Source organism: Chaetodon auriga, chromosome 2 (genome assembly GCF_051107435.1).
Source record: "Chaetodon auriga isolate fChaAug3 chromosome 2, fChaAug3.hap1, whole genome shotgun sequence".
Lineage (NCBI taxonomy): Eukaryota > Metazoa > Chordata > Actinopteri > Chaetodontiformes > Chaetodontidae > Chaetodon > Chaetodon auriga.
In genome coordinates, this window is record NC_135075.1 from 14,597,143 (window position 1) to 14,616,852 (window position 19,710).

A 19,710-nucleotide genomic window follows, 5' to 3' on the forward strand; every position below is an offset into this window, starting at 1 on the left:
GAACCCATGCCATGTTACACAGGTGACCGCTAATCTAAATTGTTTTTTCTTTTCTTTTTTTTTTTTTCTTTTTGTTTCTCCGTGCAGATGACAGAGCAGAGGAAGCAGAAGCAACGGATTGGTCTTCTTGGTCACCCCCCGCACATGAACATCAATCCCCAGCAGCCTGCCTGATGGCCCTTGGAGGCCATTTTCACTTGTGCCTGAGCATTCCTGACTGTGTACCGCATGTTAGACGGGAGAATGCCAAAACGTGTCTGTCTCCCATATGTATGTAGGTCAATATCTGACTGTATACTTCACCAGACGCTCCTAAAATAAGTGTTTCTACAACATGCGTGCTTCTGAGTGTCTGCGTGAAGTGGAAGTTATCTGAGTACGTTACTCATGGTCTGTAGTGTGGATGTGTCCATGTGGGTGGAGTGTGCACCAAGTGCCTCGGGAACTGAGAAGCCAGTCCTGTAGATTTAGGAGATGAAAACACTGACTTCAGCTTTACAACCCAGAATGCCTTCTGCATTGTACCCGACTAACAGCATGCCAAAGTTCAGCCATTGTTCCTGAGGGAGTGTTCCTCTCTAGTGGCCTTGTATTGAGGTTTTAATCCTCAGTGTTGCACCAGCAAACTCAGGTCACATGTGGATTTGAAGGCTTGTTTGAACTTGACACGTTATTTAATTAGTCTGACAGCAGTGGGAAGACTTAACGATATGCAATGTCTAAATAAGAATGAACTATTTTTGGGAACTGGTATCTGCTTTTTATATTTGAAATGATACTCTTTTATTTAAAATAAGGAGAGAAACAACACCTGTAAACAGTCGTGAAGAAGTCATCACACCTTTACGTTTCTTAATGCTGTTATAAAACCTATAGTGTTTTGTTGTTTTTTTTATCTTGAGAGCAAGCATTCATTATCACTTTCATAATTCTTCGCAATCTCAAATGGAGGCTCTGCTCGTTCCAGGACACTTTAGATAAAGAAAACCTTTGGGGGGGGACATTGACACTTGTTGTGAAGAGAAATAATATTGTTACAACCTTTTCTAGAACTATTATTTGGAATAACGAGCCACATAAAACCTACTGGGGAGAAAGAGCAAATCATTTGACTGCCTGTCTGTGAAGCCAGTTCCATGTCCAGGGATACTCATAGTAATAATATGGAGTCACATTGTAGAACCAAACTTAGAGGATTTTGGGAGAAACCTTAAGTTAGATTTATTATTATTCTCTGCACTGAATTATTTAACCGTCCTTTCAATCATTTAGTCCTAAAGCACTGATATTTTCTGTAGCACACAAATGATTGTTATGTTTTGCTTGGTCACTTTGTGAAAGATCCACAAGAGAATGACTGTTTGAGTGTTTGGGTGTATGTGAGAGAAAAAAGAAGGACTAATAGATGTCATTTGGAGTGCTGCTTGACCAAACTGAACTTTTATACTAATAGATGGTTTGTGTCTGAATTGTACATTCCATTCTTGGAGTCTATTTAAATAAACAAGTGTGTAAAATAATCTGTTGGTGAGTGGTAAACAGTATCAGCATCAGTATGGGGACCAGATTACTGACAGTAATGAGGATGCTGGTATGTTTCCTGAAGTGTATCTTATTATCTGTGTAATTGCTGATTTGTTGATGACTCGAGTGGTGCCATTGCTCTAAAGCGCTGCAGTCAGATGAATGAATAGCCTCACAGAGAAGTAAATTTGGGAATTTGCTAACAGATGTACTATGAATCTTATCAGTGGTCCTCTACAAATGAGGAAGTGCACTTATCTTATAACCGCGTTGCATGAGGAAATATGTTAGCATGTTAAACACATCCAAGGCTGGGACAAAGTTTTAATTTGACCTATTTGGATTTTATATAGACTTTTGAAATTGTAAAATTGCCTTTTCTTTAGATTTCATGAAGACTGACAATATATTATACAGTTTATAATAAGCATGCATTTTGCACCCAAAGAGCATTTTAACACCTCAAGCTTGTGTCCAATTCTAAACGTTACCAGCATTTATCTTATAAGATAAGAGGAAAATGTATTTTCCAAAACATTCTCCAAGAATGTTAGAGGTCTTGTGGGCTAAAACAAAGGTACCTTTGTCAGCATGTTGCACAAAAAAAAATAAATATCAAATTTAGCATTAAATTGTGTTAACATTTGTCTAGATTATCTTCAAGGGGCTTTCCAGCATTGTTATTTAATTAGAGCTGAATCACTGTGACCTGTCTTGTGGTCATTTTGTAATTACTGAGTCCTCTAGCCCATCTGATTTCTATTTAATTCAGTACACTCAAGGAATTTTCTGAAGACCTTTAGTCAAACGAGCTGATGAGGTTATGGGATGTGAGTCTTTTAAAGCTTTCAATAAGAAAGTGACTGTGACAAACTATGAAAAACGAAACTCTGAAAAATGTGTTTAATGGGGTTTGTCCTGCTTAAATACGTATTTCTAATTAAAACTACATATCCAAAATGCTGTCAAGCTTTGCTTTTCCAAATGCCTCCAAAATGTGTCTGAGAGGTCGTTGCCTTATTGAACAGTTTGTGTAGCCTCGTGAGTCTAATCTGGCTTGTGAGACTGGATTTTGCGTTCCTATCTTGAAAAGAAATATTTGAAATCAATAAATTCACCCAAAAAGAACTTAAGTAGTTGTTTTGCTGGGTGGTATTGCCGGGCAAAACTCCTGAGAGTCATGAGGTCAAATGGGGGCTGAAATAAAAACTGAAGGGAAGAAGAGAGACTGTTACAGCTTTTCTCCAACATCATAATTCATTCTGTGATAGATATAATTGCTTACCACTTCAAAATACCTTTCATTCTTACTTCATGAAGAAATCATTCATCCACATCGACCTGATCTATCCGAGAAGCAAATGATGGATTCTTGTGGGACCGAAGAAAAAAATCCTGGTCTAGCACATCGATGAGTGTGAAATGAAGCCAGCTTTCTGTTGACATGTGACATCCTGCTGTATTAGCGTGATTATCTTTCATTATAGGTCATTAAAACGTAATAGGCCTGTAGCAGTCTTATTGAGTGGTAATTTCATTGTGTATTGAATTTGTCAGGACATAATCAAAGCCTGTTCCTGCAGAGAAAAATGAGTATGTGGTACTCAGTGCTCAGTTTAAAGGCTTATTTTAGCTTTATCATTACCTTAAGGTTATTAGAGATATCTGTTAAATAAGACACATCAGAGCAATCACCGTCACTTAAATGTAAATTTCGTTATGCACCTTTTCATTTGCTGTGAGGTAATCATTTCATGAAAAGCTGCACCACAGACGGGGAGTGCTGGTGTGATCTGTGCCTGTAGCCTGCAGCAGACAGGTGCAGCTGCCGTGTGCTGGATGTGCCCTGTGCGCTCAGCAGGCTCCCGGGGCCATGAGGAGATCAACGTGACAGCCGGCACCGCCTCATGACAACAAACACGGACTCCACCATGCACAGGTGCACGTGCTTCTCCCGCCAAGCCCGCGCTGTCGATACCGGGTCTCACCTGCCTTCTGCAGACACGGAGATCCAAATAGAAAACGACTGAATGATTTCTATTATTATTATATTATTGTTATTATTGTTATTACTATTATTATACTGTTATCATTGCTGTGCTATTCTTCTTCTTATTATTATTATTATTATTATTATTATTATTATTATTATTATTATTATTATTATTATTATTATCATCATCATCATACTTTATTATTATTATCATCATCATTAACTTAAAAGCAAAAAGAAAAATAGGCTTAAGAAGCTGCTATTGTTCCTACATAATTAAAGAGATGTTGAGTATCAAACTGTAAGTATAAAACTGTCGATTAATGTTGTCCGCTGAGTGCAGAGCTCGTAAAATTACATCGTAAAACACCCATAAAGCGCTCAGCCGTAAGTGGCTTCATCGCTCTTGGTGACATTCTGTGGCATCACTGCCCGTGCAACCATCCTGGAGGACATCATTTGCGCCAGTGGCCACTATAGCATTTTTAATGTGTTAATTGTTTCTTTTTATTGGCAGTATGTACCCTGCCCACTCGCCTCTCGTGCCCCGAGCCTGTTGAACTCCTGCTCTGGGTCTCTGCCAGCACGATCCCTGAGCCGTGGCGAGCGCAGCCTTGTTTCCATACACTTCAGCATGGTGGTACACGGGATCCGACACGCGCCGCCCCCCGCTCTGACGTCCGCCGCCGTCCGCCCACTGAGGCTGCTGATCGGTTGAAAGTGGGCCGTCCCTCCGCCGAGGATACAGCGCCGTTTAACACGTGAGCCTCATGTGACAGAGGTAGGTCAGGCTGAGCGGAGAGTCAGAGGGTTTATTTAACTCGTCGCTCTGTCCTCCCCCACTTTCCCAACGCGCCACCAACAGGGTTGCCTTCCTTCTGCGGCGGGACCACGGCGTGGAAACACACGGACTTACTTAAAACCAAAATAACGTTCACATTAGCAAGACTTGCTTTAAACAAAGAATTTAATCCGATTTTTTTTGTCAGAAAGCATTTTAGTGCATTTCACTAGCTGCTGTTTTGCAACTTTTTTTTTCTCACCACGCGTAAATAAATGCGTAATTATTTGTGAGCGCATTGGAAAAGTATCTCGACTTTTTGACTGCGTAACTGGAGTAAAAGAGAATGGAGCGAATTCCAAGCGCGCAGCCACCTCCTCTGTCCAAACACCAGGCGGATCTGTCAGACGTGCAGGGGTAAGTTGGGCTTTGAGAGAAACGCGTTCAGCACACTGTGGAGCCTTTTCCTCAAACGCACTTGATTTATTATTTATTCTGTGTCTCACGCTTCACCACAGCACGACTTCACACTTCGGTGTTCTCTCTTTTTGATTTCTGTAGGATGGATTTCCCGATGTATGTTTATAAACCCAGACGAGGAATGAAGAGAGGAGAGGAAAGCAAGGTCGGTTTTCATTTTGTTTGCTGCCAACTTGTAAAGTTAGAAGAGCTTTTATGAAAGGGTGTGAACTCAAAGGGAGGAATTGGTCTGGCAGCAGTCCTGTAGTTCCATAAATGGTTGACCCAATTTGCTATGACATAACTGCTAGAGTCCTCCCTGTCGGTGTGACTGCCTCTGATCATGTAGAGCTGTGCGCTCTCTGATCAGCCGAATTAACCAAACTATGCCTTTTATTCTTGCAGGAAACCTACAAGCTGCCTCACAGACTTATTGAGAAGAAAAGGCGTGACCGGATAAACGAGTGCATCGCTCAGTTGAAAGATTTATTACCGGAGCACCTGAAACTCACGGTGAGTTCATGCTGCAGCTGGCAGGGATAATGGGATTCACTGTGTTGAGTGGCATGCACCATCGAGTGGCTGTTCAGTGCTATTACATCATCTGCGCCGAGTGCGTCAGCAGACAGTGAATGGCAGCTCTGTCTTAAGAGGATGTCATGTTCCATTGTTTAAACTGGGGTTTAAAAGAATTCAGTTCAATTTGATGCACAATAAAAGGTAATTGTAATGTAATGAGTAATCCAGAGAGAATATTATATATAGGTTTTATATTATCCCATATCATATTCCACATTTCGTGCGGGTTATTTTTGGCCTTGTTGCCGCTGTAGAGTTGTGATGGCAGGACAGCCAAGATCATGAGTGCATGGGTGGTGAAGCTTAGTCCGTGTGTGTTATATAAGAGGTGAGGATGTGCTGACTGTATGTGTTTGCTACAGACTCTGGGCCATCTGGAGAAGGCTGTGGTTTTAGAGCTGACGCTCAAGCACGTGAAAGCCCTCACCTCTCTTCTGGAGCAACAGCAGCAGAAGATCCTCGCCCTGCAGAATGGCATGCAAATTGGTGAGCTGCAGATCACTTACACACATGTGCGCTCACACATGCAAACACACAGATCTGCATGGGGTACAGGATGGTTTTGTCGGGCAAAATGCAAATTGCCAAGATGAATACACAATGACAGCATTCTGCAGAACTACATGCAAATAAGTGACTTCAAGTATAGTTACTTATGTTTGGAAAGAGACTCAGAGTCAGTGTTGCTGCGTTCATTTCACATTGAAAAATTCTGACAGTGTGATTTCTCGTTGTGTTTACAGAGCAGCCTCCTGTCAGCCAGGAGAAGTCAGAGGAGATGTTCCGCTCTGGCTTCCACATGTGTGCCAAGGAGATTCTTCAGTATCTAGCCAATCACGAGACTGACGGAGACTTCACACCGTCCCATGTGATCAATCACCTGCACAAGTTAGCTGCAGATGTGCTGCAAAGTCCGGTCCGACCCCGCACCCCTCTCAGCCCTCGACCCGAGGAAATCCCTGCCTACCACCAGCACCAACCTCACAAAGAGATGCCCACCGGCCTTCCCCCCAAACCAAGTGAGGGCTATGGGAGGAACTGTGTGCCTGTCATCCAGCGGGCATACGCTCCACCCAGCAGTGAGCAGAGTGGCAGTGATACAGACACAGACAGTGGCTATGGGGGAGAGCTGGAGAAGACAGAATCCGGGGCGCCGCAGGGACGTCCAGATTACTACGGTCAGGAGAGCCAGCTGAAGCGAGCGCTGGGCGAGAGGCAGAGCTCCGGCATCAAGCATGAGGATGACGAGCCACGCCACAAACGGCCACGGGTGGAGTCATCTGAGGATGAGCTGCTCTCAGGAGGAGAATCATCATCGTCCTCGAGCGGCTATGGTAGCTATATGAGCGTATCCCCCAACCATCCACCTCCTCCACATCCCCTCTGCATGCCTTTCTACCTCATTCCACCTTCTGCTGCAGCCTATCTGCCAATGCTGGAGAAATGCTGGTACCCCGGAGCCGTGCCCATGCTCTACCCTGGCATGGGAGGGGCTTCACCCGCTATGTCCAGCGAAAGACCACCTCCACCTCAGCTAGTGTTGTCTCCCAGAGGAGGCTCTCCAGCCCCAGCCATATCTCAGACCCCCATGGACTCCCCTGCCCTCCTTCAGGCATTAAAGCAGGTACCACCCCTCAACCTGGAAACCAAAGACTGAGAGATAAGAGAACAGGAGTGAAGAGATGATCCTGTTCTAGTACCCAGGAGCAGAGACAGTAATCGGAATGAGACAAGACTGAGCCTTTCCATAATCCATCCTCATTCCTGTCCTCTGTTCCTCCATCTGGAGGTCAAACAGCAAACAAGAGAACTTGTAGAAATGATCAAGAAGAGATGGAGGGGGGAGCAGCATCCGTCCACACTCGGAGGATGAAAAGCTCTGGTTGAATGTTAAATGTTCAGTGATATTACTCAATGCAAATGTATCAGATATACCGGACCTGCCCTGCACAAACACACACACACACACACACACACACACACACACACTTGGTTGAATGTAAAGAAAGATATGTTTTAGATGCTGCTGTTAAAGTATAAACGCCAATGACACTGATGCATCTCACTTGTAGCTGTTGCAATAGAGACACGCCATCTTTGTACTTTAGGAAGTGTTGCCTCCAATGTTAGCGGTAATATTTCACCCAAAGTTTGTCGCCTATGTCCTGTAGGTCACCTTTATCGTCACTGAAAGTACCCTTTGAACCAGACACTATGATGACTGGCACCATAAAGTACAGGGGTTTCCTCAAATGTAGACAGACAAGAGAAAGGGTACACCCAATGCATGGATGAGGGAACGGGCCACCACATGACCACACTGAATGAGAAGTCTTGTTTTTCATTAACAAACAGACAGTTTAGATGGATATTCTGTAATTATTGTTCATAGACTTCTTGTACATTTCTATTTTTGATACCTGTTCTCACGTTCTGTCCGTCCGGAGAGATAGAAGGTGGGCAGAGTGTGGACAATTGTACGTTGTGTACTCAGAAACTGTGTACATACTGTAGCACTGTGCTGGACCTGGTCTGCATACTCAACATCTGTTTCTGCTCAAGTCAAACCTGGTGTTTGTTCTTGCTGTTGCCTTTTACTTGTTAAAAACTGATAAATCTCAGATGCTTATTCTCTGTACTACGTATGAATACTGGAGTCAAAGGAGTGAGGAGGAGAGAAGTGAATGTAAAAGTTTTACCAGAAGACTAGTTTTCTATAGAAAGAGGTACTTGAGATTTTATATTTTGGGACCTACATGAAAGATGTTTGATGTACATATTTTGTCTATAAATGTTGATATACATTATATAAGTGTATTAATAAAGTATTTTTTTTTCCCGTGGAAAATCGCCTTGACTGTGTATATGAACGAGAAGGAGAGTGTGTGTGTCTGAAAACATCAAGCAATGAAATACAATCTGCTCAGTTTTAGTTCCTTGCAGAGCGACAACACTCATGTCACAGGGAACACTTATGTAATGGCACATCCGTAGCCAGGCTCTCCTGCTGGTTAACCGTCTGTGCACACTAATACAACAACAAGTGAACGCACACGAGTGTAAACAGTTTCATTTCATCTCCTGAGGCAATAATCAGTATCCATCTGCATCTCATCAACAGCCTTGACAGGGAGACGCGTTTCTTATTGGCGCATGATTCAGCATGAAACGCTGTTATCGCAGAATTGTGACATCTCTGTATATTTATACTGTGCAGACTGGAGAAGTACAGCAAAACATGCAGACACATAAATCACACCACTTACCACTACAACCTGTTTTGTATAATGCAATCACAACTTGTCAGCCGACGTTTTTGATCAAACTTTATCTCAGGCTGACACACATATCAACGTTTGCATTTCTGCACAGGCCCAGTGCCAATGCTCAACATCACAAAGTCTTCAGCCACGTTATTATTGTTTCCACTATCATTTCGGAGCTGGAGGAGTGTTGTTTCATTCCATATCTGGCTCTGTTTGTACAAACTCTAAAGTCTAAAGTCCATGACCTGCACCCTAAATGTCATTAGTTCCTCCTAAACTGATTATCTTTAAATTCATTTCCATTCATTTGGTTAAGGAGGAGTTCTATGTTTTATAGCTGTCACGAGATTCCATTTGTAAGCTGATTTTAGAGGTGTGGCTTGCCCATTATTTCAGTCAGTTTAACAATTTTCTGTAGGTAAATAATCGTTTTAACACTCATCTCAGTAGTTGGCCCAGCGGTTAAAATGCATATCATATAACCACAATATCCAGTCTGACTTCTGCTGCACGTCATTGCCATCTCTCCTTCCCCCACTGTTTCCAGCCTCTTTATATTTCTGTCACCAATTAAGTGCAAAAATGCTCCCAAAAACCTCCTTTCAGTTTGGCAATTTCAGTAGTTTATTTTAGCCATTTAATGTAGGCAAACACCCAAATGTATTTAGTTCTTTTAAAGGAAATCGTTGACAATAATTTTAATGTGTTCAGTTAAATGTGACAATTAAATGTGTAGTGGTGTCTAAAGTATTCAGTAAAGGTCTGTTAACCAAGCAGCGTTCAGCCTTTCCATGGGCACTGCTGTAGCTCTGTCCCAGCACTCTGGAGCATTTTTTAAGTTTCTGAATTTTTACATTTGACTTTGTTTATAAAAAGTGAAAGCGCAGACAAACCGGGTGTTTGTACAACATCCAGATGCCTGCCAAGTCTTTCCTATTCAATTCCTTCTCCTGGAAAGGCTTGGCAGAAACATGCAGTGAGATCATTGAGCCTTTACTGCCACCTGCTGGGGATTTAAAATGCCTGCATCCAGCCTGTAACACAAATAGAAGCTGATTACTTGGAACCACTGATCATTTCTTTATAGAATTTATTTGAATGCATTTTTTTGTTTGCTTGTTTTAATACAAATTAGCACAATATTCACTGCTGTTGCATTCATAACATATTCATAAAACATACATACCCAGATTCCAGTCAGCCAAAATAAGATTCAAATTCAGACTTACCACTGAAATATATGGTAAGTGTGACACTTTACTCCTAATACATAAGATGGCTAAAGTGACAAATATTTGCCTTGATGTTGTATATCTAAAGCCCCTATGTGAATGATTTGAAAAGGTGTCACTTTTCAAAATCTGACTGCATCAGAATAATTTGACTGATGCTACAGTCACACAGGGGCCTGTGTTGTTTAACCACTTGTGTGAGAGGGTAATATGTTGTTCATTAGACTCCAACCTATTCAAATCTAAATTAATAACAATGTTGTTGCTGACAAAACCTCTTCCTACTATTTGCTTTCTATCTTCTTAACACTACCTGAGCACTCTCCTCTATATTTGGCCATGCCTCGCCTTTGAGGGCGGAGGAATAACTGATGCCTGTGGACACTGGGGTGAGAGGACATGTTCATATTGTGACAGGCAGTGGTTCCAGCTACAATGTTTGGCTGCAAGCTAAAGACCTCCACGGAAGGAAGCGGACCCCGAAGTGTAGGAAAGACCCGGGCGGAAGTCCTGTGTTGGGGCTCAAAAGCTGTCCTGGGAGGGAATGATCTGGAGATGTGCGATCCATGGCCTGAGATGGGCTGAGATTTACAATCTGACATGTTGTGAGGGGGACTGAGGGAAAAGGAAAGGCTCCGTGGGACCAGAGTTGTCCTGCTGGCACCGAGGCTCAAACCTAACCGTCGTGCTTTCCTCTGAGGTTCAGGGTGTACCACCAGAGGCTGTTCAGATGCCAGACTTTGACGGGACCTGCGAACACGGGATGTATTCTGAATTTCTGTTCTCCTCTCACGATCCCTCTTAGGAGATGTTGATGTCAGCTGCCTCCTTTTCTCTCCAACAGCTCGGTTCTCCTTGCCTGAATGACGAAAAGCAGAGACTGCAGAGGACTTATGAGCTGATGGTGTATGATGTGCTGATTCAACCTCTTCTGACAGTGACTGGTCTGAAAGGAATTGGATGGTGAGAGGTGGATTAGAAATAACAGCTTGTCTACGAAGTAGAGGCCTGGATCGCCTTATGGGGGCTCCTTCCACCAGCAGGTTCACCCCCACATACTGAGGAACTTCAACTGCAGCCTGAGAGGGCGATAAAGGAAAACACAAATAAATGCATTTGGTAGCACACCTGTTATTGAGTGGAATTCCTCTGGAAATGAACACCCATTGCTTCTAGGCATGACGTGTAAACATATTCGAACCTGTTTATAGATTAGCTGGAAGCCTCCTGTGCAAGCATTGGGATCAGTCCGTTGGTCGAGCACAACTCTCAGTGTGTCCAGCTGCACAGCAGGGCAGAGGCGAGCAGTCACAGCGGTAGAACAGGCCATAGTCGGACTGGCATTGATCTCCAGGAGCCAAGGCCTCAGATCTCTGCCCAACATAAAGTCGGCTCCATAGAGCTCAAAGCTTGCCTTGCGGGGCTCCACCAGGTCCTGGGCTGTCTGCAGGGCATGGACCACTGCTTGCTGCATGCCTGGGACCACCACTGACTCCCATTCTGCCCCACGGCCCTGCTGCTGCAGAAAAGCCCTAAACTGAGAACAGGACCACATATTGTCCTCAGGCACTCCTGGATGGCGGTCACAAGACGGCTGGAAGTGCTTCTGGATGGAGTTGTTGCACAGGTGGACTGAGCTGAGGAACACAACAAAAGCCATGGAGGTAGGCATAAAAAGTGTGCTCTGAATAAAATGAGTACATTTAGCTGTACTTGCACTGTTAAATGAGTCTCTCCACAAAGTTTTTCTGCCAAACTGTCTGACCTGTCCAGAGTTTTTGTTGAGTAGGGCTGGGTGGAGAAACGCAGGTAGCACTCTCTGTAGAACCAGACAGTCAGAGGGTTCCAGTCGGTAACGAGGAACCACTGACGGAGGTCGAATTTGGTGCCATGCAGCAACAGTGGACGTTCCAGGTATTTCTGCACCACCCACTTACTCTCCTTTGTCAGGGCTCTGTCACTGTCCACCAGAGCCAAAATCTCGTCCAAGCGATCCATGCACATAATACCTGGGTGGTTGGTGCAACACAGAGAAGAAAAAAGCCACCAAAACTGCATTATTGACTGATAGCAGGCTAACATACTATCATATTGAATATGTCTATTATCATGTTATTTTTCCAAACAAATCTAGAAGAAGGAAGCAATAACAACACCCATGTGTCACAGCTCATGTTGCAACCATAATATTCACACCACAAACATATTATATATTATTCAATATATTTTTCAGTGTTGCGTATGGAGAGAACAGAGACTGTCACTGTTACCGTTATTACTCACCTCGTCCTCTTGACTTGGCACCTGGTTTGATGATCCAGATGTTATTTAGTCCATCTGTGTTCAGCTGAGGGCAAACCTCCTGCAGTCTGATTAACATGGCCTGGCAGCGCTCCACAAACACACTGCTGCCCCTGATCGATGCACCTTCACTACACACAAACATTAGATTTGCAGATTGAGTTTATCAATGCACAGATTTACCATGTGTTACTGCTATGCTTTATTCCAGACATTGTTGTACTGAGTACTGGTGGTCACATGGCCTCTTACTGTATGTGTCCAGGTTATTAAAGAAATTTAAGTATGTGAAGAAAATTTGATCCCTTTACTGCATCTTTGCAAACAATACCATGTCCAACTTGCATACTGTACAGTTATTATGCGAGTAGATAAACTGTAAAATGACAAAATTGAACAATAAAAAGAACTAATTAATATTAAAAACAAGTCCTGAGCATGGTGTTAATGGACATTATAGTCAAATGCAACACACAAGGGAAATGGAGGAGCTGCAGTATATAGTATAGTATATAAACTGTCCTCAACCTTCCCTTTAAGATCCATTGTAGGATGAGTTTTTAATCACCTATTTTCATTTGATTATCTGACCTGGATTGTCAGTCCTGCAGATGAATTTGATTTAAGACAGATTGTTGGAACAAAACGAGGAAGCTCCCAGAAAACATACTCACTGCACAACCAGGTAGTAGTCTTGCAGAAACTCGGCCCACTGCTGTTCGTCCACTGTGGGGGGTGTCTCTACAGTTACATCGATGTCGCCGTGCTCTAAAACACTGAGAAAGTCTTGACACACGTGCAAAGCCATGTTGATCAGTCCTGGACCAACAAACTGCCGCTCCACATTATCCAGCTCTGTAGACAGAAACAAGACTGATATTATAGAATTTGTTACATTCTCCTTGTGCTGAGGTTCATATCATGGTTGTAGCGTAATTGTCAAAAGTACATTTTTTGCATTCATTACCATCAAAGTGACTCTTTTTGGCTGTTTGTCCCTGGCCCTCTGCTCCATCTCTCCTCCGACTACTTGTCTCAACCACATGCTGCAACAGGCTGGTGCACGCTGTCCTCCTGAAATCCTCTTCATTGTTAGAACACGACAAGAGGACAAGAGCACAGGAGCGAGACAGGGCATGTAGCTCAGTTGAAGATGATAATGTATCACCAATAAAACAGTTAGACAGTGGGTGTGACAAGTCCACTTATACACTTACACACTACACATATGGAGACATCGTTCAATCTTTGAAAGAGCAAAATTGTGTTAACTGATCCATAAAACAGACCTATGAATGCATGTCTCTCATCTTCTGCACCAAGCCTGTAGCATCTTGGGAAGAAGGTGTCAGGATCTGCTGTATCAAACCACTGCAGGTTACGCAGATTCACACAGAGCCCCACCTGAAAGAAACAGAAATATTTACACAGCAGATACAAAGAACGAGTTAACCTCAGTGGAAAGTTGAGCAACCTGCATTTTTGCTCGTCGGTCATTAGAAACTCCTCAGAGGTGAGACCTTGGTAGTAAACGTTGCAGCATTCGCGTAGTGATTGGTCATTTGGTCATGCCGTAGAGAGCGACAGTCTATGTCATCCCGACGTGTTGTCCAGTAGAAATGTGTTGTTTCATTTCGGACCAGGCGAGACTAGAAAAGGTTGAGGAAAAGAGAAGTTAGTGAGCTGACTGAGCTACAAAACACAGCAAAGAGAAGAAAACGACACCTAGAAATGAAGCAATGTGAGAATAAGAACAATAGTACATCCACACTGCCTTCAGACTGTGCAAGATGTCAGTATCATGTTGGTTCACTCTGTCTTACCATGAGGGCATACATGTCATCAAGGTTCTCCTCTTTCTCGCCTTCATCCGCTCTCTCTGTAAAGAGATAAGTAAAATGAGTGTGTGTGTGTGTGTGTGTGTGCATGCATGCATGCCTGTGTGTGTGGGTGTGCAGGCAAGCTTTCATGTGTAGAATGGCGTGTTAAAAGGGGAGGGGTCTATAACATGGCACACAATGTATCATTTAAAAGGTTTGGTGGTATATGTCTATCCATCTAAACTAGTGCTCCAATTACATTTACATTAACCGCCCGTGCGCTTTTAGCTTTGGCAGTTAGTGGTGAACCTCTACTTCAGGCAACATTTAAATCACTGAATGAACTAACAGAAAATATGGATGCTTGTAGGAAAAAAACATTTAATTATAACACTGCATTAATTGTATTTGTGGTCCTTAAAGTGAAATAGTACTTTGTTAGTAATACCATGTGCTGGGTCTTATACCTCGTACCCATTCTTTCACAATGTCTCAGTCTACACAGATATATTTCACCCCACAGGCAGTAAGACTAGAGAGAGTTCAGTGTTATGGTGGCTCTTTGCAATCCTTAAATCCATTGTCTCACCACCACTGACATCACCATCATCACCATCCTCCTCATCACCGCGGCAATGAGGCGCTCTCTGGGCAGGATGGGGCAAACGGCGTTCTACCCACCCTCTGGCCCACAAGGCAGCACGGATCACAGGATAGGGTCCCTGCACTGAAAACACTTTCCTCAACTGAGAATGAGTTAGAAGGAGTCAAACAGGACACACAGTACATGAGAGGATAGTGGGGGAATATGCAGAGGTGTGACAGTGAAGTCTGGCTTGCACACATAATCACCCTCACTGCTCTCTCCACCAGCGTTTTCACTGTTTTCAGCCTGTCTGGCTTGATTGCAGGCAGGCATGGCAAACTGCGGCGTAATCTCCCATCAACTGGAGCCACTGTGGATGGTAACAGACAAATTGCTTGATCAAATTTAAATATTAAGTAACTGTGTGCCCATGCATGTGCACATGTTTGTGTATTTGTATCCATTCATTTACCTGGTATTTGCTGCATGTTCCTTGTCTTTAGTTCTGTCTTCAGCTGATCAACATACAACATTCAATTCTCTGGGAGCAGAGAAAAAGGTCAACAACATGATTTTCACACTATCATATCATATAATATGGAATTATACACATAGATAGATAGATAGATAGATAGATAGATAGATAGATAGATAGATACTTTGTCTCTGTAGCTACTGAAGGATGTAAATTGGGTCAAGCAGGTATCTAAATCTGGACAGGGCTGACTGTCATAGCTTCTCATTGACATATTCTCATGCGCAAACAGGCGCGTGCGCATACACAAGCAGAAGCATGCACAAAAAAAAAATCCAAAACCATACTACGAAAACATCGACAGCAGGTTATACCCACGATGCACGAGCGTGGACTGACGGACCAACTCCCTGCCTGAATTTCATCTATGATTACACATGGATAAAAACGCTTCCTCACATCCTTCATCTCAATCACAAACAGCAGAGATTTGACGCTGAACATGAATGTACAAACCTAATGCTGTCCTCCCTCTGGTGACCCGACCCCTCTGCCCAGACACCCGCTCAGTCCTGCTTCCCTCATGCTCCCGCAGCCCGTTCCTATAACAACAGTGCATGCTCCCACACAATGTTTGGAAGTTGCCATAACAGCCAGGAGACACAGGACGCCGTGCACGTCGAGGACGAATCGACCAGCTTCAGCCATGCGTTGAAGACAGTGGATCACTTGTCTGACGCTATCGGTTGCAGTGTGGCTTAGACGTGCGGGCGACATGCACAAGAGCCACTGAACCAGCAACGACACACCTTCACCGTGGACGTATCTTATTGCGGTCTGAACTCAGTGCTCCGTAAACTAAACTGGCTGAGGAGGTTCAACCCGCAGAGTTTAATCCAATCAAGTGTTAGTTTGACAATGTGACAGGTGGTCAGTCTCATATTTGTTGTGATCTGAAGAGTTCATGTCGAGGCCAACATGGAAGCAAAACACTGACGCTCAGTTTAACATTTGCTTTCTTTTCAGCATGTGCGAGCATCTGCAGTGTGTTAAAGAAAAACTGCCTGTCCTGCAGCTTCAATAATAAGCCTGCATCTCAGTCAGACTGCACACGTGCCTAAAGCCATGTGTACGGATTATAATAGACATATAGGCCATCCTGCTTTGCGCAATGCTTTACCTTTCCACAAGGTGGCATCCAAGGCTTGCCTGTACGCTCTGACGTGAGGTCCGTGTTTTCTGCCCTCATCTTATGTGCTCACTGCTAACTTTTTCATTCATGTTATCCATTTTAAGTCTGCATCACCATTTCAGATCTTGCTTCATAACTTATGAGGTAAACAGCCAATATTATCTACATTGTATCAACCCCGCAATTAGACACAGACTCCTTCCGTGGTGGAAAGCAGCTACTTTATTTATTTATTTATTTATTTATTTATTAAGTACTGCACTCAAGTACTTAATAACATGAACCCATGAAATCGTTGAGGCTATATTGTTATTTAATATAAAATTAAGATATGCTTTGCTGCTAATGTTTCTCTTCTTTTATTCAAGAAAGCAAAATGTAGTTGTATAAAAGTAATTCACTCAGTCATTCTGTCTGAGTAAATGTCAGGAAATAATGAGTAAAGTCAGGAAATAATAAGTAAACTTGAAGTTTTCTCTGAAATTCAGGGAAAAACAACAGTCTGAATCGTAACATTTGTCGGTAAAAATTCAGTTGTTGTCATGATTTATAAGTGGCCAATAAAAGTAAAAGGAAGCAGCAGCTGAAGTATTCACTTGTCGAGCACATATCAGCAGCTGAAACATGTGAAGGTGCCAAACTGGACACTGTATAGAGTGACGTCGCTCTATAAGCTTATAATAGTCTCTGCGTTATTGTGTTGGGTAGCAGCGGTGCGTCGCAGCCCGTTGTGCGCCTCTGCGCTCTGATTGGCTGAGGCTGCGGTGATGCTCGTCGCATCCTGCTCCTACAGTCAGGGCAGGAGGGAGGGGAGCTGGAAGCGGCGGCCGGGAAATCATCATAACACGGGGGGGGTGCAAAAATGATCGTTTTCACCCTTTTCCTCATCTGGAAGGGATGTTTACACTCAGCATGTCTTTAGAAACAGAAGTAGCTGCTGTTACCAGCTCGTGACCGATTCTCCAAACCGTCCTGACACAGCGCCAGAGAGGCTGATCAGCCCCTGAGAAAGTCTCACCTTTGCACCCCGTCAACACTGAGCAGGGTAACCCAAAGGCCACGAGCATGCCCGTCAACGACCCCGAGAGCATACTCAGCTACCAGGTACAGTGCCTTTTAAACGTTTAATGCATGGAGCGTTGCTTTGACACTACGGGATGGCACCGACCAGCCTGTGCACAAGCTCCAACAACTGCAGCCCTCAGTTTGAAATTCTCTGCTCTTATACAAATTCATCATTTGCTGCTCAAATGACGAGCTGATATTTTAGGAACTATTCAATGACAGAGATGATCACATGTTTTCGGTTGTTGCATATCCGCGCGGATGGGTGCCAGTGTTTTGCATTTGCCATGGTATTTGCACATTTTGTGTTTAAGCGGACTCAGTGAATGTTATCCCGGGAAGTTGTGTGAGGTTCCTCACCCTGCAGAAAGGTGTATGCGCAGGGTGTTGTTGTTGGTATTGTTATTCTGAGGCGCTAACACGTGCAGTGATTTCTCGGCGCGCATCACATCACAATGCGCTGAGAAATCGTAGTTATTTTGCCTGTTTTTCAAGCGCACATTCAAGAGTTGCGGCCACATTGTGAGCTTGCAGCAGATTATTGATTAGATGCCGCTACATTTTAAAACGCGGAGCTCAATAAAATGTCAGCCGCTCGTCCCGAAGCCGCGTGTGTAAGAGGCATAGTAGGGATGGGACAGTTTGCTGGGATTTCAAATGGCTCTTGCTTAGACGGCGTGTTTTTTTTTTTTCCTCAGTTACCCTCAAATGACCTTGACGCCATCCTTACACCGTGCACCACACAGTGCTGAGTGTCTCCCCCCATACATGATCGTTATTAGCCAATCCTGGCGACAGGGGGAGGACAGCCTGTGGTCAAGTGAGGTTTGAAGGGGAAAATGGCATGATCCTAACGTCCTGTTGATGTGTGATCCATTATCAGATCCTTAGCCAGCTGATGGGAAAGGAGGAATCAGTAAGAACAAATGGACCATTGAACACACCAGCGCTTAAGGATGTTTATTCAAGCTGGCATGCAGTAGTCATAGCTTGATTATAGCTACGGTGGCATGCAGTATCACAGCTTAAAGGACTTAATGTAGCCTACCACAAAAGATTCATGTCATCATGGTGATTTCTAACAATAACATGCAGTCTGGGGGCAGGAGACAGATGGAGAAGGACCAGGGGTGAGCTGGGAAGTCTCTGATATGATTACACAGCTTTCAGACAGGGAGGAGAAATTGCCTGAGAGTCTCACTCTTCAAACTTTAGGGTTATACCAGTTTGCCTGTCACAGAAAACCTGTAGGTTTGTCTCATCCGCCACAGAAATGGCTCTGTGCTGAATCTTTGCCATGCCCCCACCCGGAACCTGTTGAAATGTTTGCCAAAGCACTGCTGGGGTGTCCAAAGTTGTGGGGAAGACGTTCAGATTATTTGCTTGAGGCAAAACAGCAATATATATAGTTCTGGATAGTTGCGCTAACCACAGTGCTAAATTATCGATGTGCTCATTTGGAAGCTTTGCAGCATTAATGTTGTAGGTTATACAACTGTCTCTAAGCTTATGTAATAATACTAAGGCATTAATGATTATTTTCATTATTGAATAATCTGAAGCTTATTTCCTTGATTAATCATTTGCTCTATAAAATGTCAGAGAGAACTGAAAAATGCCCTCAATCTGCTAAAGCTCCAGGTGATGTCTTCAGATTTCTTGTTTTATCCTACCAAAAGTCCAGAATCCATTGATAAAAAGTTTACTGTGATATAAAACATGCAAAAGCTGAAAACTGTCATAACTGTGATGCTGAGAATGTTTGATATTTTTGATCATTAGAAGATTACTTTTCTGTTAATTGACTGATTGATTGATCAGTCAAAGACCCATTTTCAAGCTAAGTTTCACTAGAAGCAGAAATGCTTCATGTTCTTCATGTTTTACCAAAGGATCTGAAAATCTGATGCTGACTGCAGTAGCTTTTTTCAAGAGCACTGTTTAGCCACCAAACTTATATTGTATGCATGTATGAAACTGTTCATTAGCTATGTTGTTGTATGCTTGGCCAGGCTTGGCTGATTTCCAGGTTTGGAAACTAATGGCAAACCACCAACAAAGTCAGTCAAACTGGGCCCTTTTCATAATTTCTGGTATGATGGTATTTTTGTTCGTGTTAATGGCCATGCTGGTTTGATCATATTGTGAACATTTAGTGGCAATAGCTGCATAATTTCAGTAAAATACATCAAAGACTTAATGTAATGGCAGTGACAGCAGTGTGAAAATCTAAAATATCTCTCAGTTGTGGGCCTGGCTTTCCTCAACCATTGTTGCTGAAGTCTGCTGCGTTTGCAGCAGTGGTCTGTGTGATTTCTCACTTCAGAAATTCTCAGAAGTGAATTCAGTGATGAAACAGCATATGAAAACTGTAAGAAAAAAAAAAACCCTCACATTGTTGGTGCAGAGGTTTGGTGTGACCGCTCTAACACTTTGC

At 43.3% G+C, this 19,710-nt stretch overlaps 4 protein-coding genes across 12 annotated transcripts in view; 3 read left to right on the forward strand and 1 right to left on the reverse strand.

Moving 5' to 3' along the window:
- The window catches only part of LOC143336581 (inositol 1,4,5-trisphosphate-gated calcium channel ITPR1), a 68,867-nt gene extending 67,347 nt beyond the window's left edge, over positions 1-1,520 (forward strand). For 5 of the 6 annotated variants that reach the window (XM_076756826.1, XM_076756834.1, XM_076756842.1 and 2 more), the window contains one exon: positions 88-1,520. In XM_076756826.1, coding sequence (XP_076612941.1) covers positions 88-174 — 87 coding nt within the window. In that variant the 3' untranslated portion in view covers positions 175-1,520. The remainder of the gene's footprint in view (positions 1-87) is intronic. The other variant, XM_076756868.1, reaches the window with a different exon arrangement.
- Positions 1,521-4,141: 2,621 nt separating this feature from the next.
- On the forward strand, positions 4,142-8,184 carry LOC143336624 (class E basic helix-loop-helix protein 40-like). Its single transcript, XM_076756892.1, has 5 exons — positions 4,142-4,715; positions 4,860-4,923; positions 5,163-5,270; positions 5,699-5,822; positions 6,080-8,184. Exons 1-5 carry the CDS (start codon positions 4,645-4,647, stop codon positions 6,991-6,993), a joined length of 1,281 nt encoding a protein of 426 aa, XP_076613007.1. The 5' UTR covers positions 4,142-4,644; the 3' UTR covers positions 6,994-8,184.
- Positions 8,185-9,685: 1,501 nt separating this feature from the next.
- Positions 9,686-15,611, reverse strand: ttll3 (tubulin tyrosine ligase-like family, member 3). Of its 2 annotated transcripts, none has more exons than XM_076740921.1 (13): positions 15,533-15,611; positions 15,014-15,082; positions 14,808-14,911; positions 14,545-14,682; positions 13,959-14,014; positions 13,656-13,784; positions 13,425-13,539; positions 13,103-13,219; positions 12,810-12,990; positions 12,118-12,266; positions 11,600-11,843; positions 11,036-11,471; positions 9,686-10,913 (listed from the first exon to the last, which is right to left on the reverse strand). In XM_076740921.1, the coding sequence occupies exons 3-13, from the start codon at positions 14,872-14,874 to the stop codon at positions 10,119-10,121; spliced, it is 2,427 nt and encodes an 808-aa protein (XP_076597036.1). In that variant the 5' UTR covers positions 14,875-14,911; positions 15,014-15,082; positions 15,533-15,611; the 3' UTR covers positions 9,686-10,118. The 2 variants fall into 2 exon arrangements, with proteins under 2 accessions (XP_076597036.1, XP_076597028.1); XM_076740913.1 differs by having other exon boundaries at positions 14,545-14,701; positions 15,533-15,610.
- A 1,403-nt stretch (positions 15,612-17,014) lies between these two features.
- Positions 17,015-19,710, forward strand: part of slc4a8 (solute carrier family 4 member 8) — a 30,947-nt gene continuing 28,251 nt past the window's right edge. For all 3 annotated transcript variants that reach the window (XM_076756903.1, XM_076756917.1, XM_076756910.1), the window contains exon 1: positions 17,015-17,312. In XM_076756903.1, the coding sequence (XP_076613018.1) occupies positions 17,274-17,312 (39 nt within the window). In that variant the 5' untranslated portion in view covers positions 17,015-17,273. The remainder of the gene's footprint in view (positions 17,313-19,710) is intronic.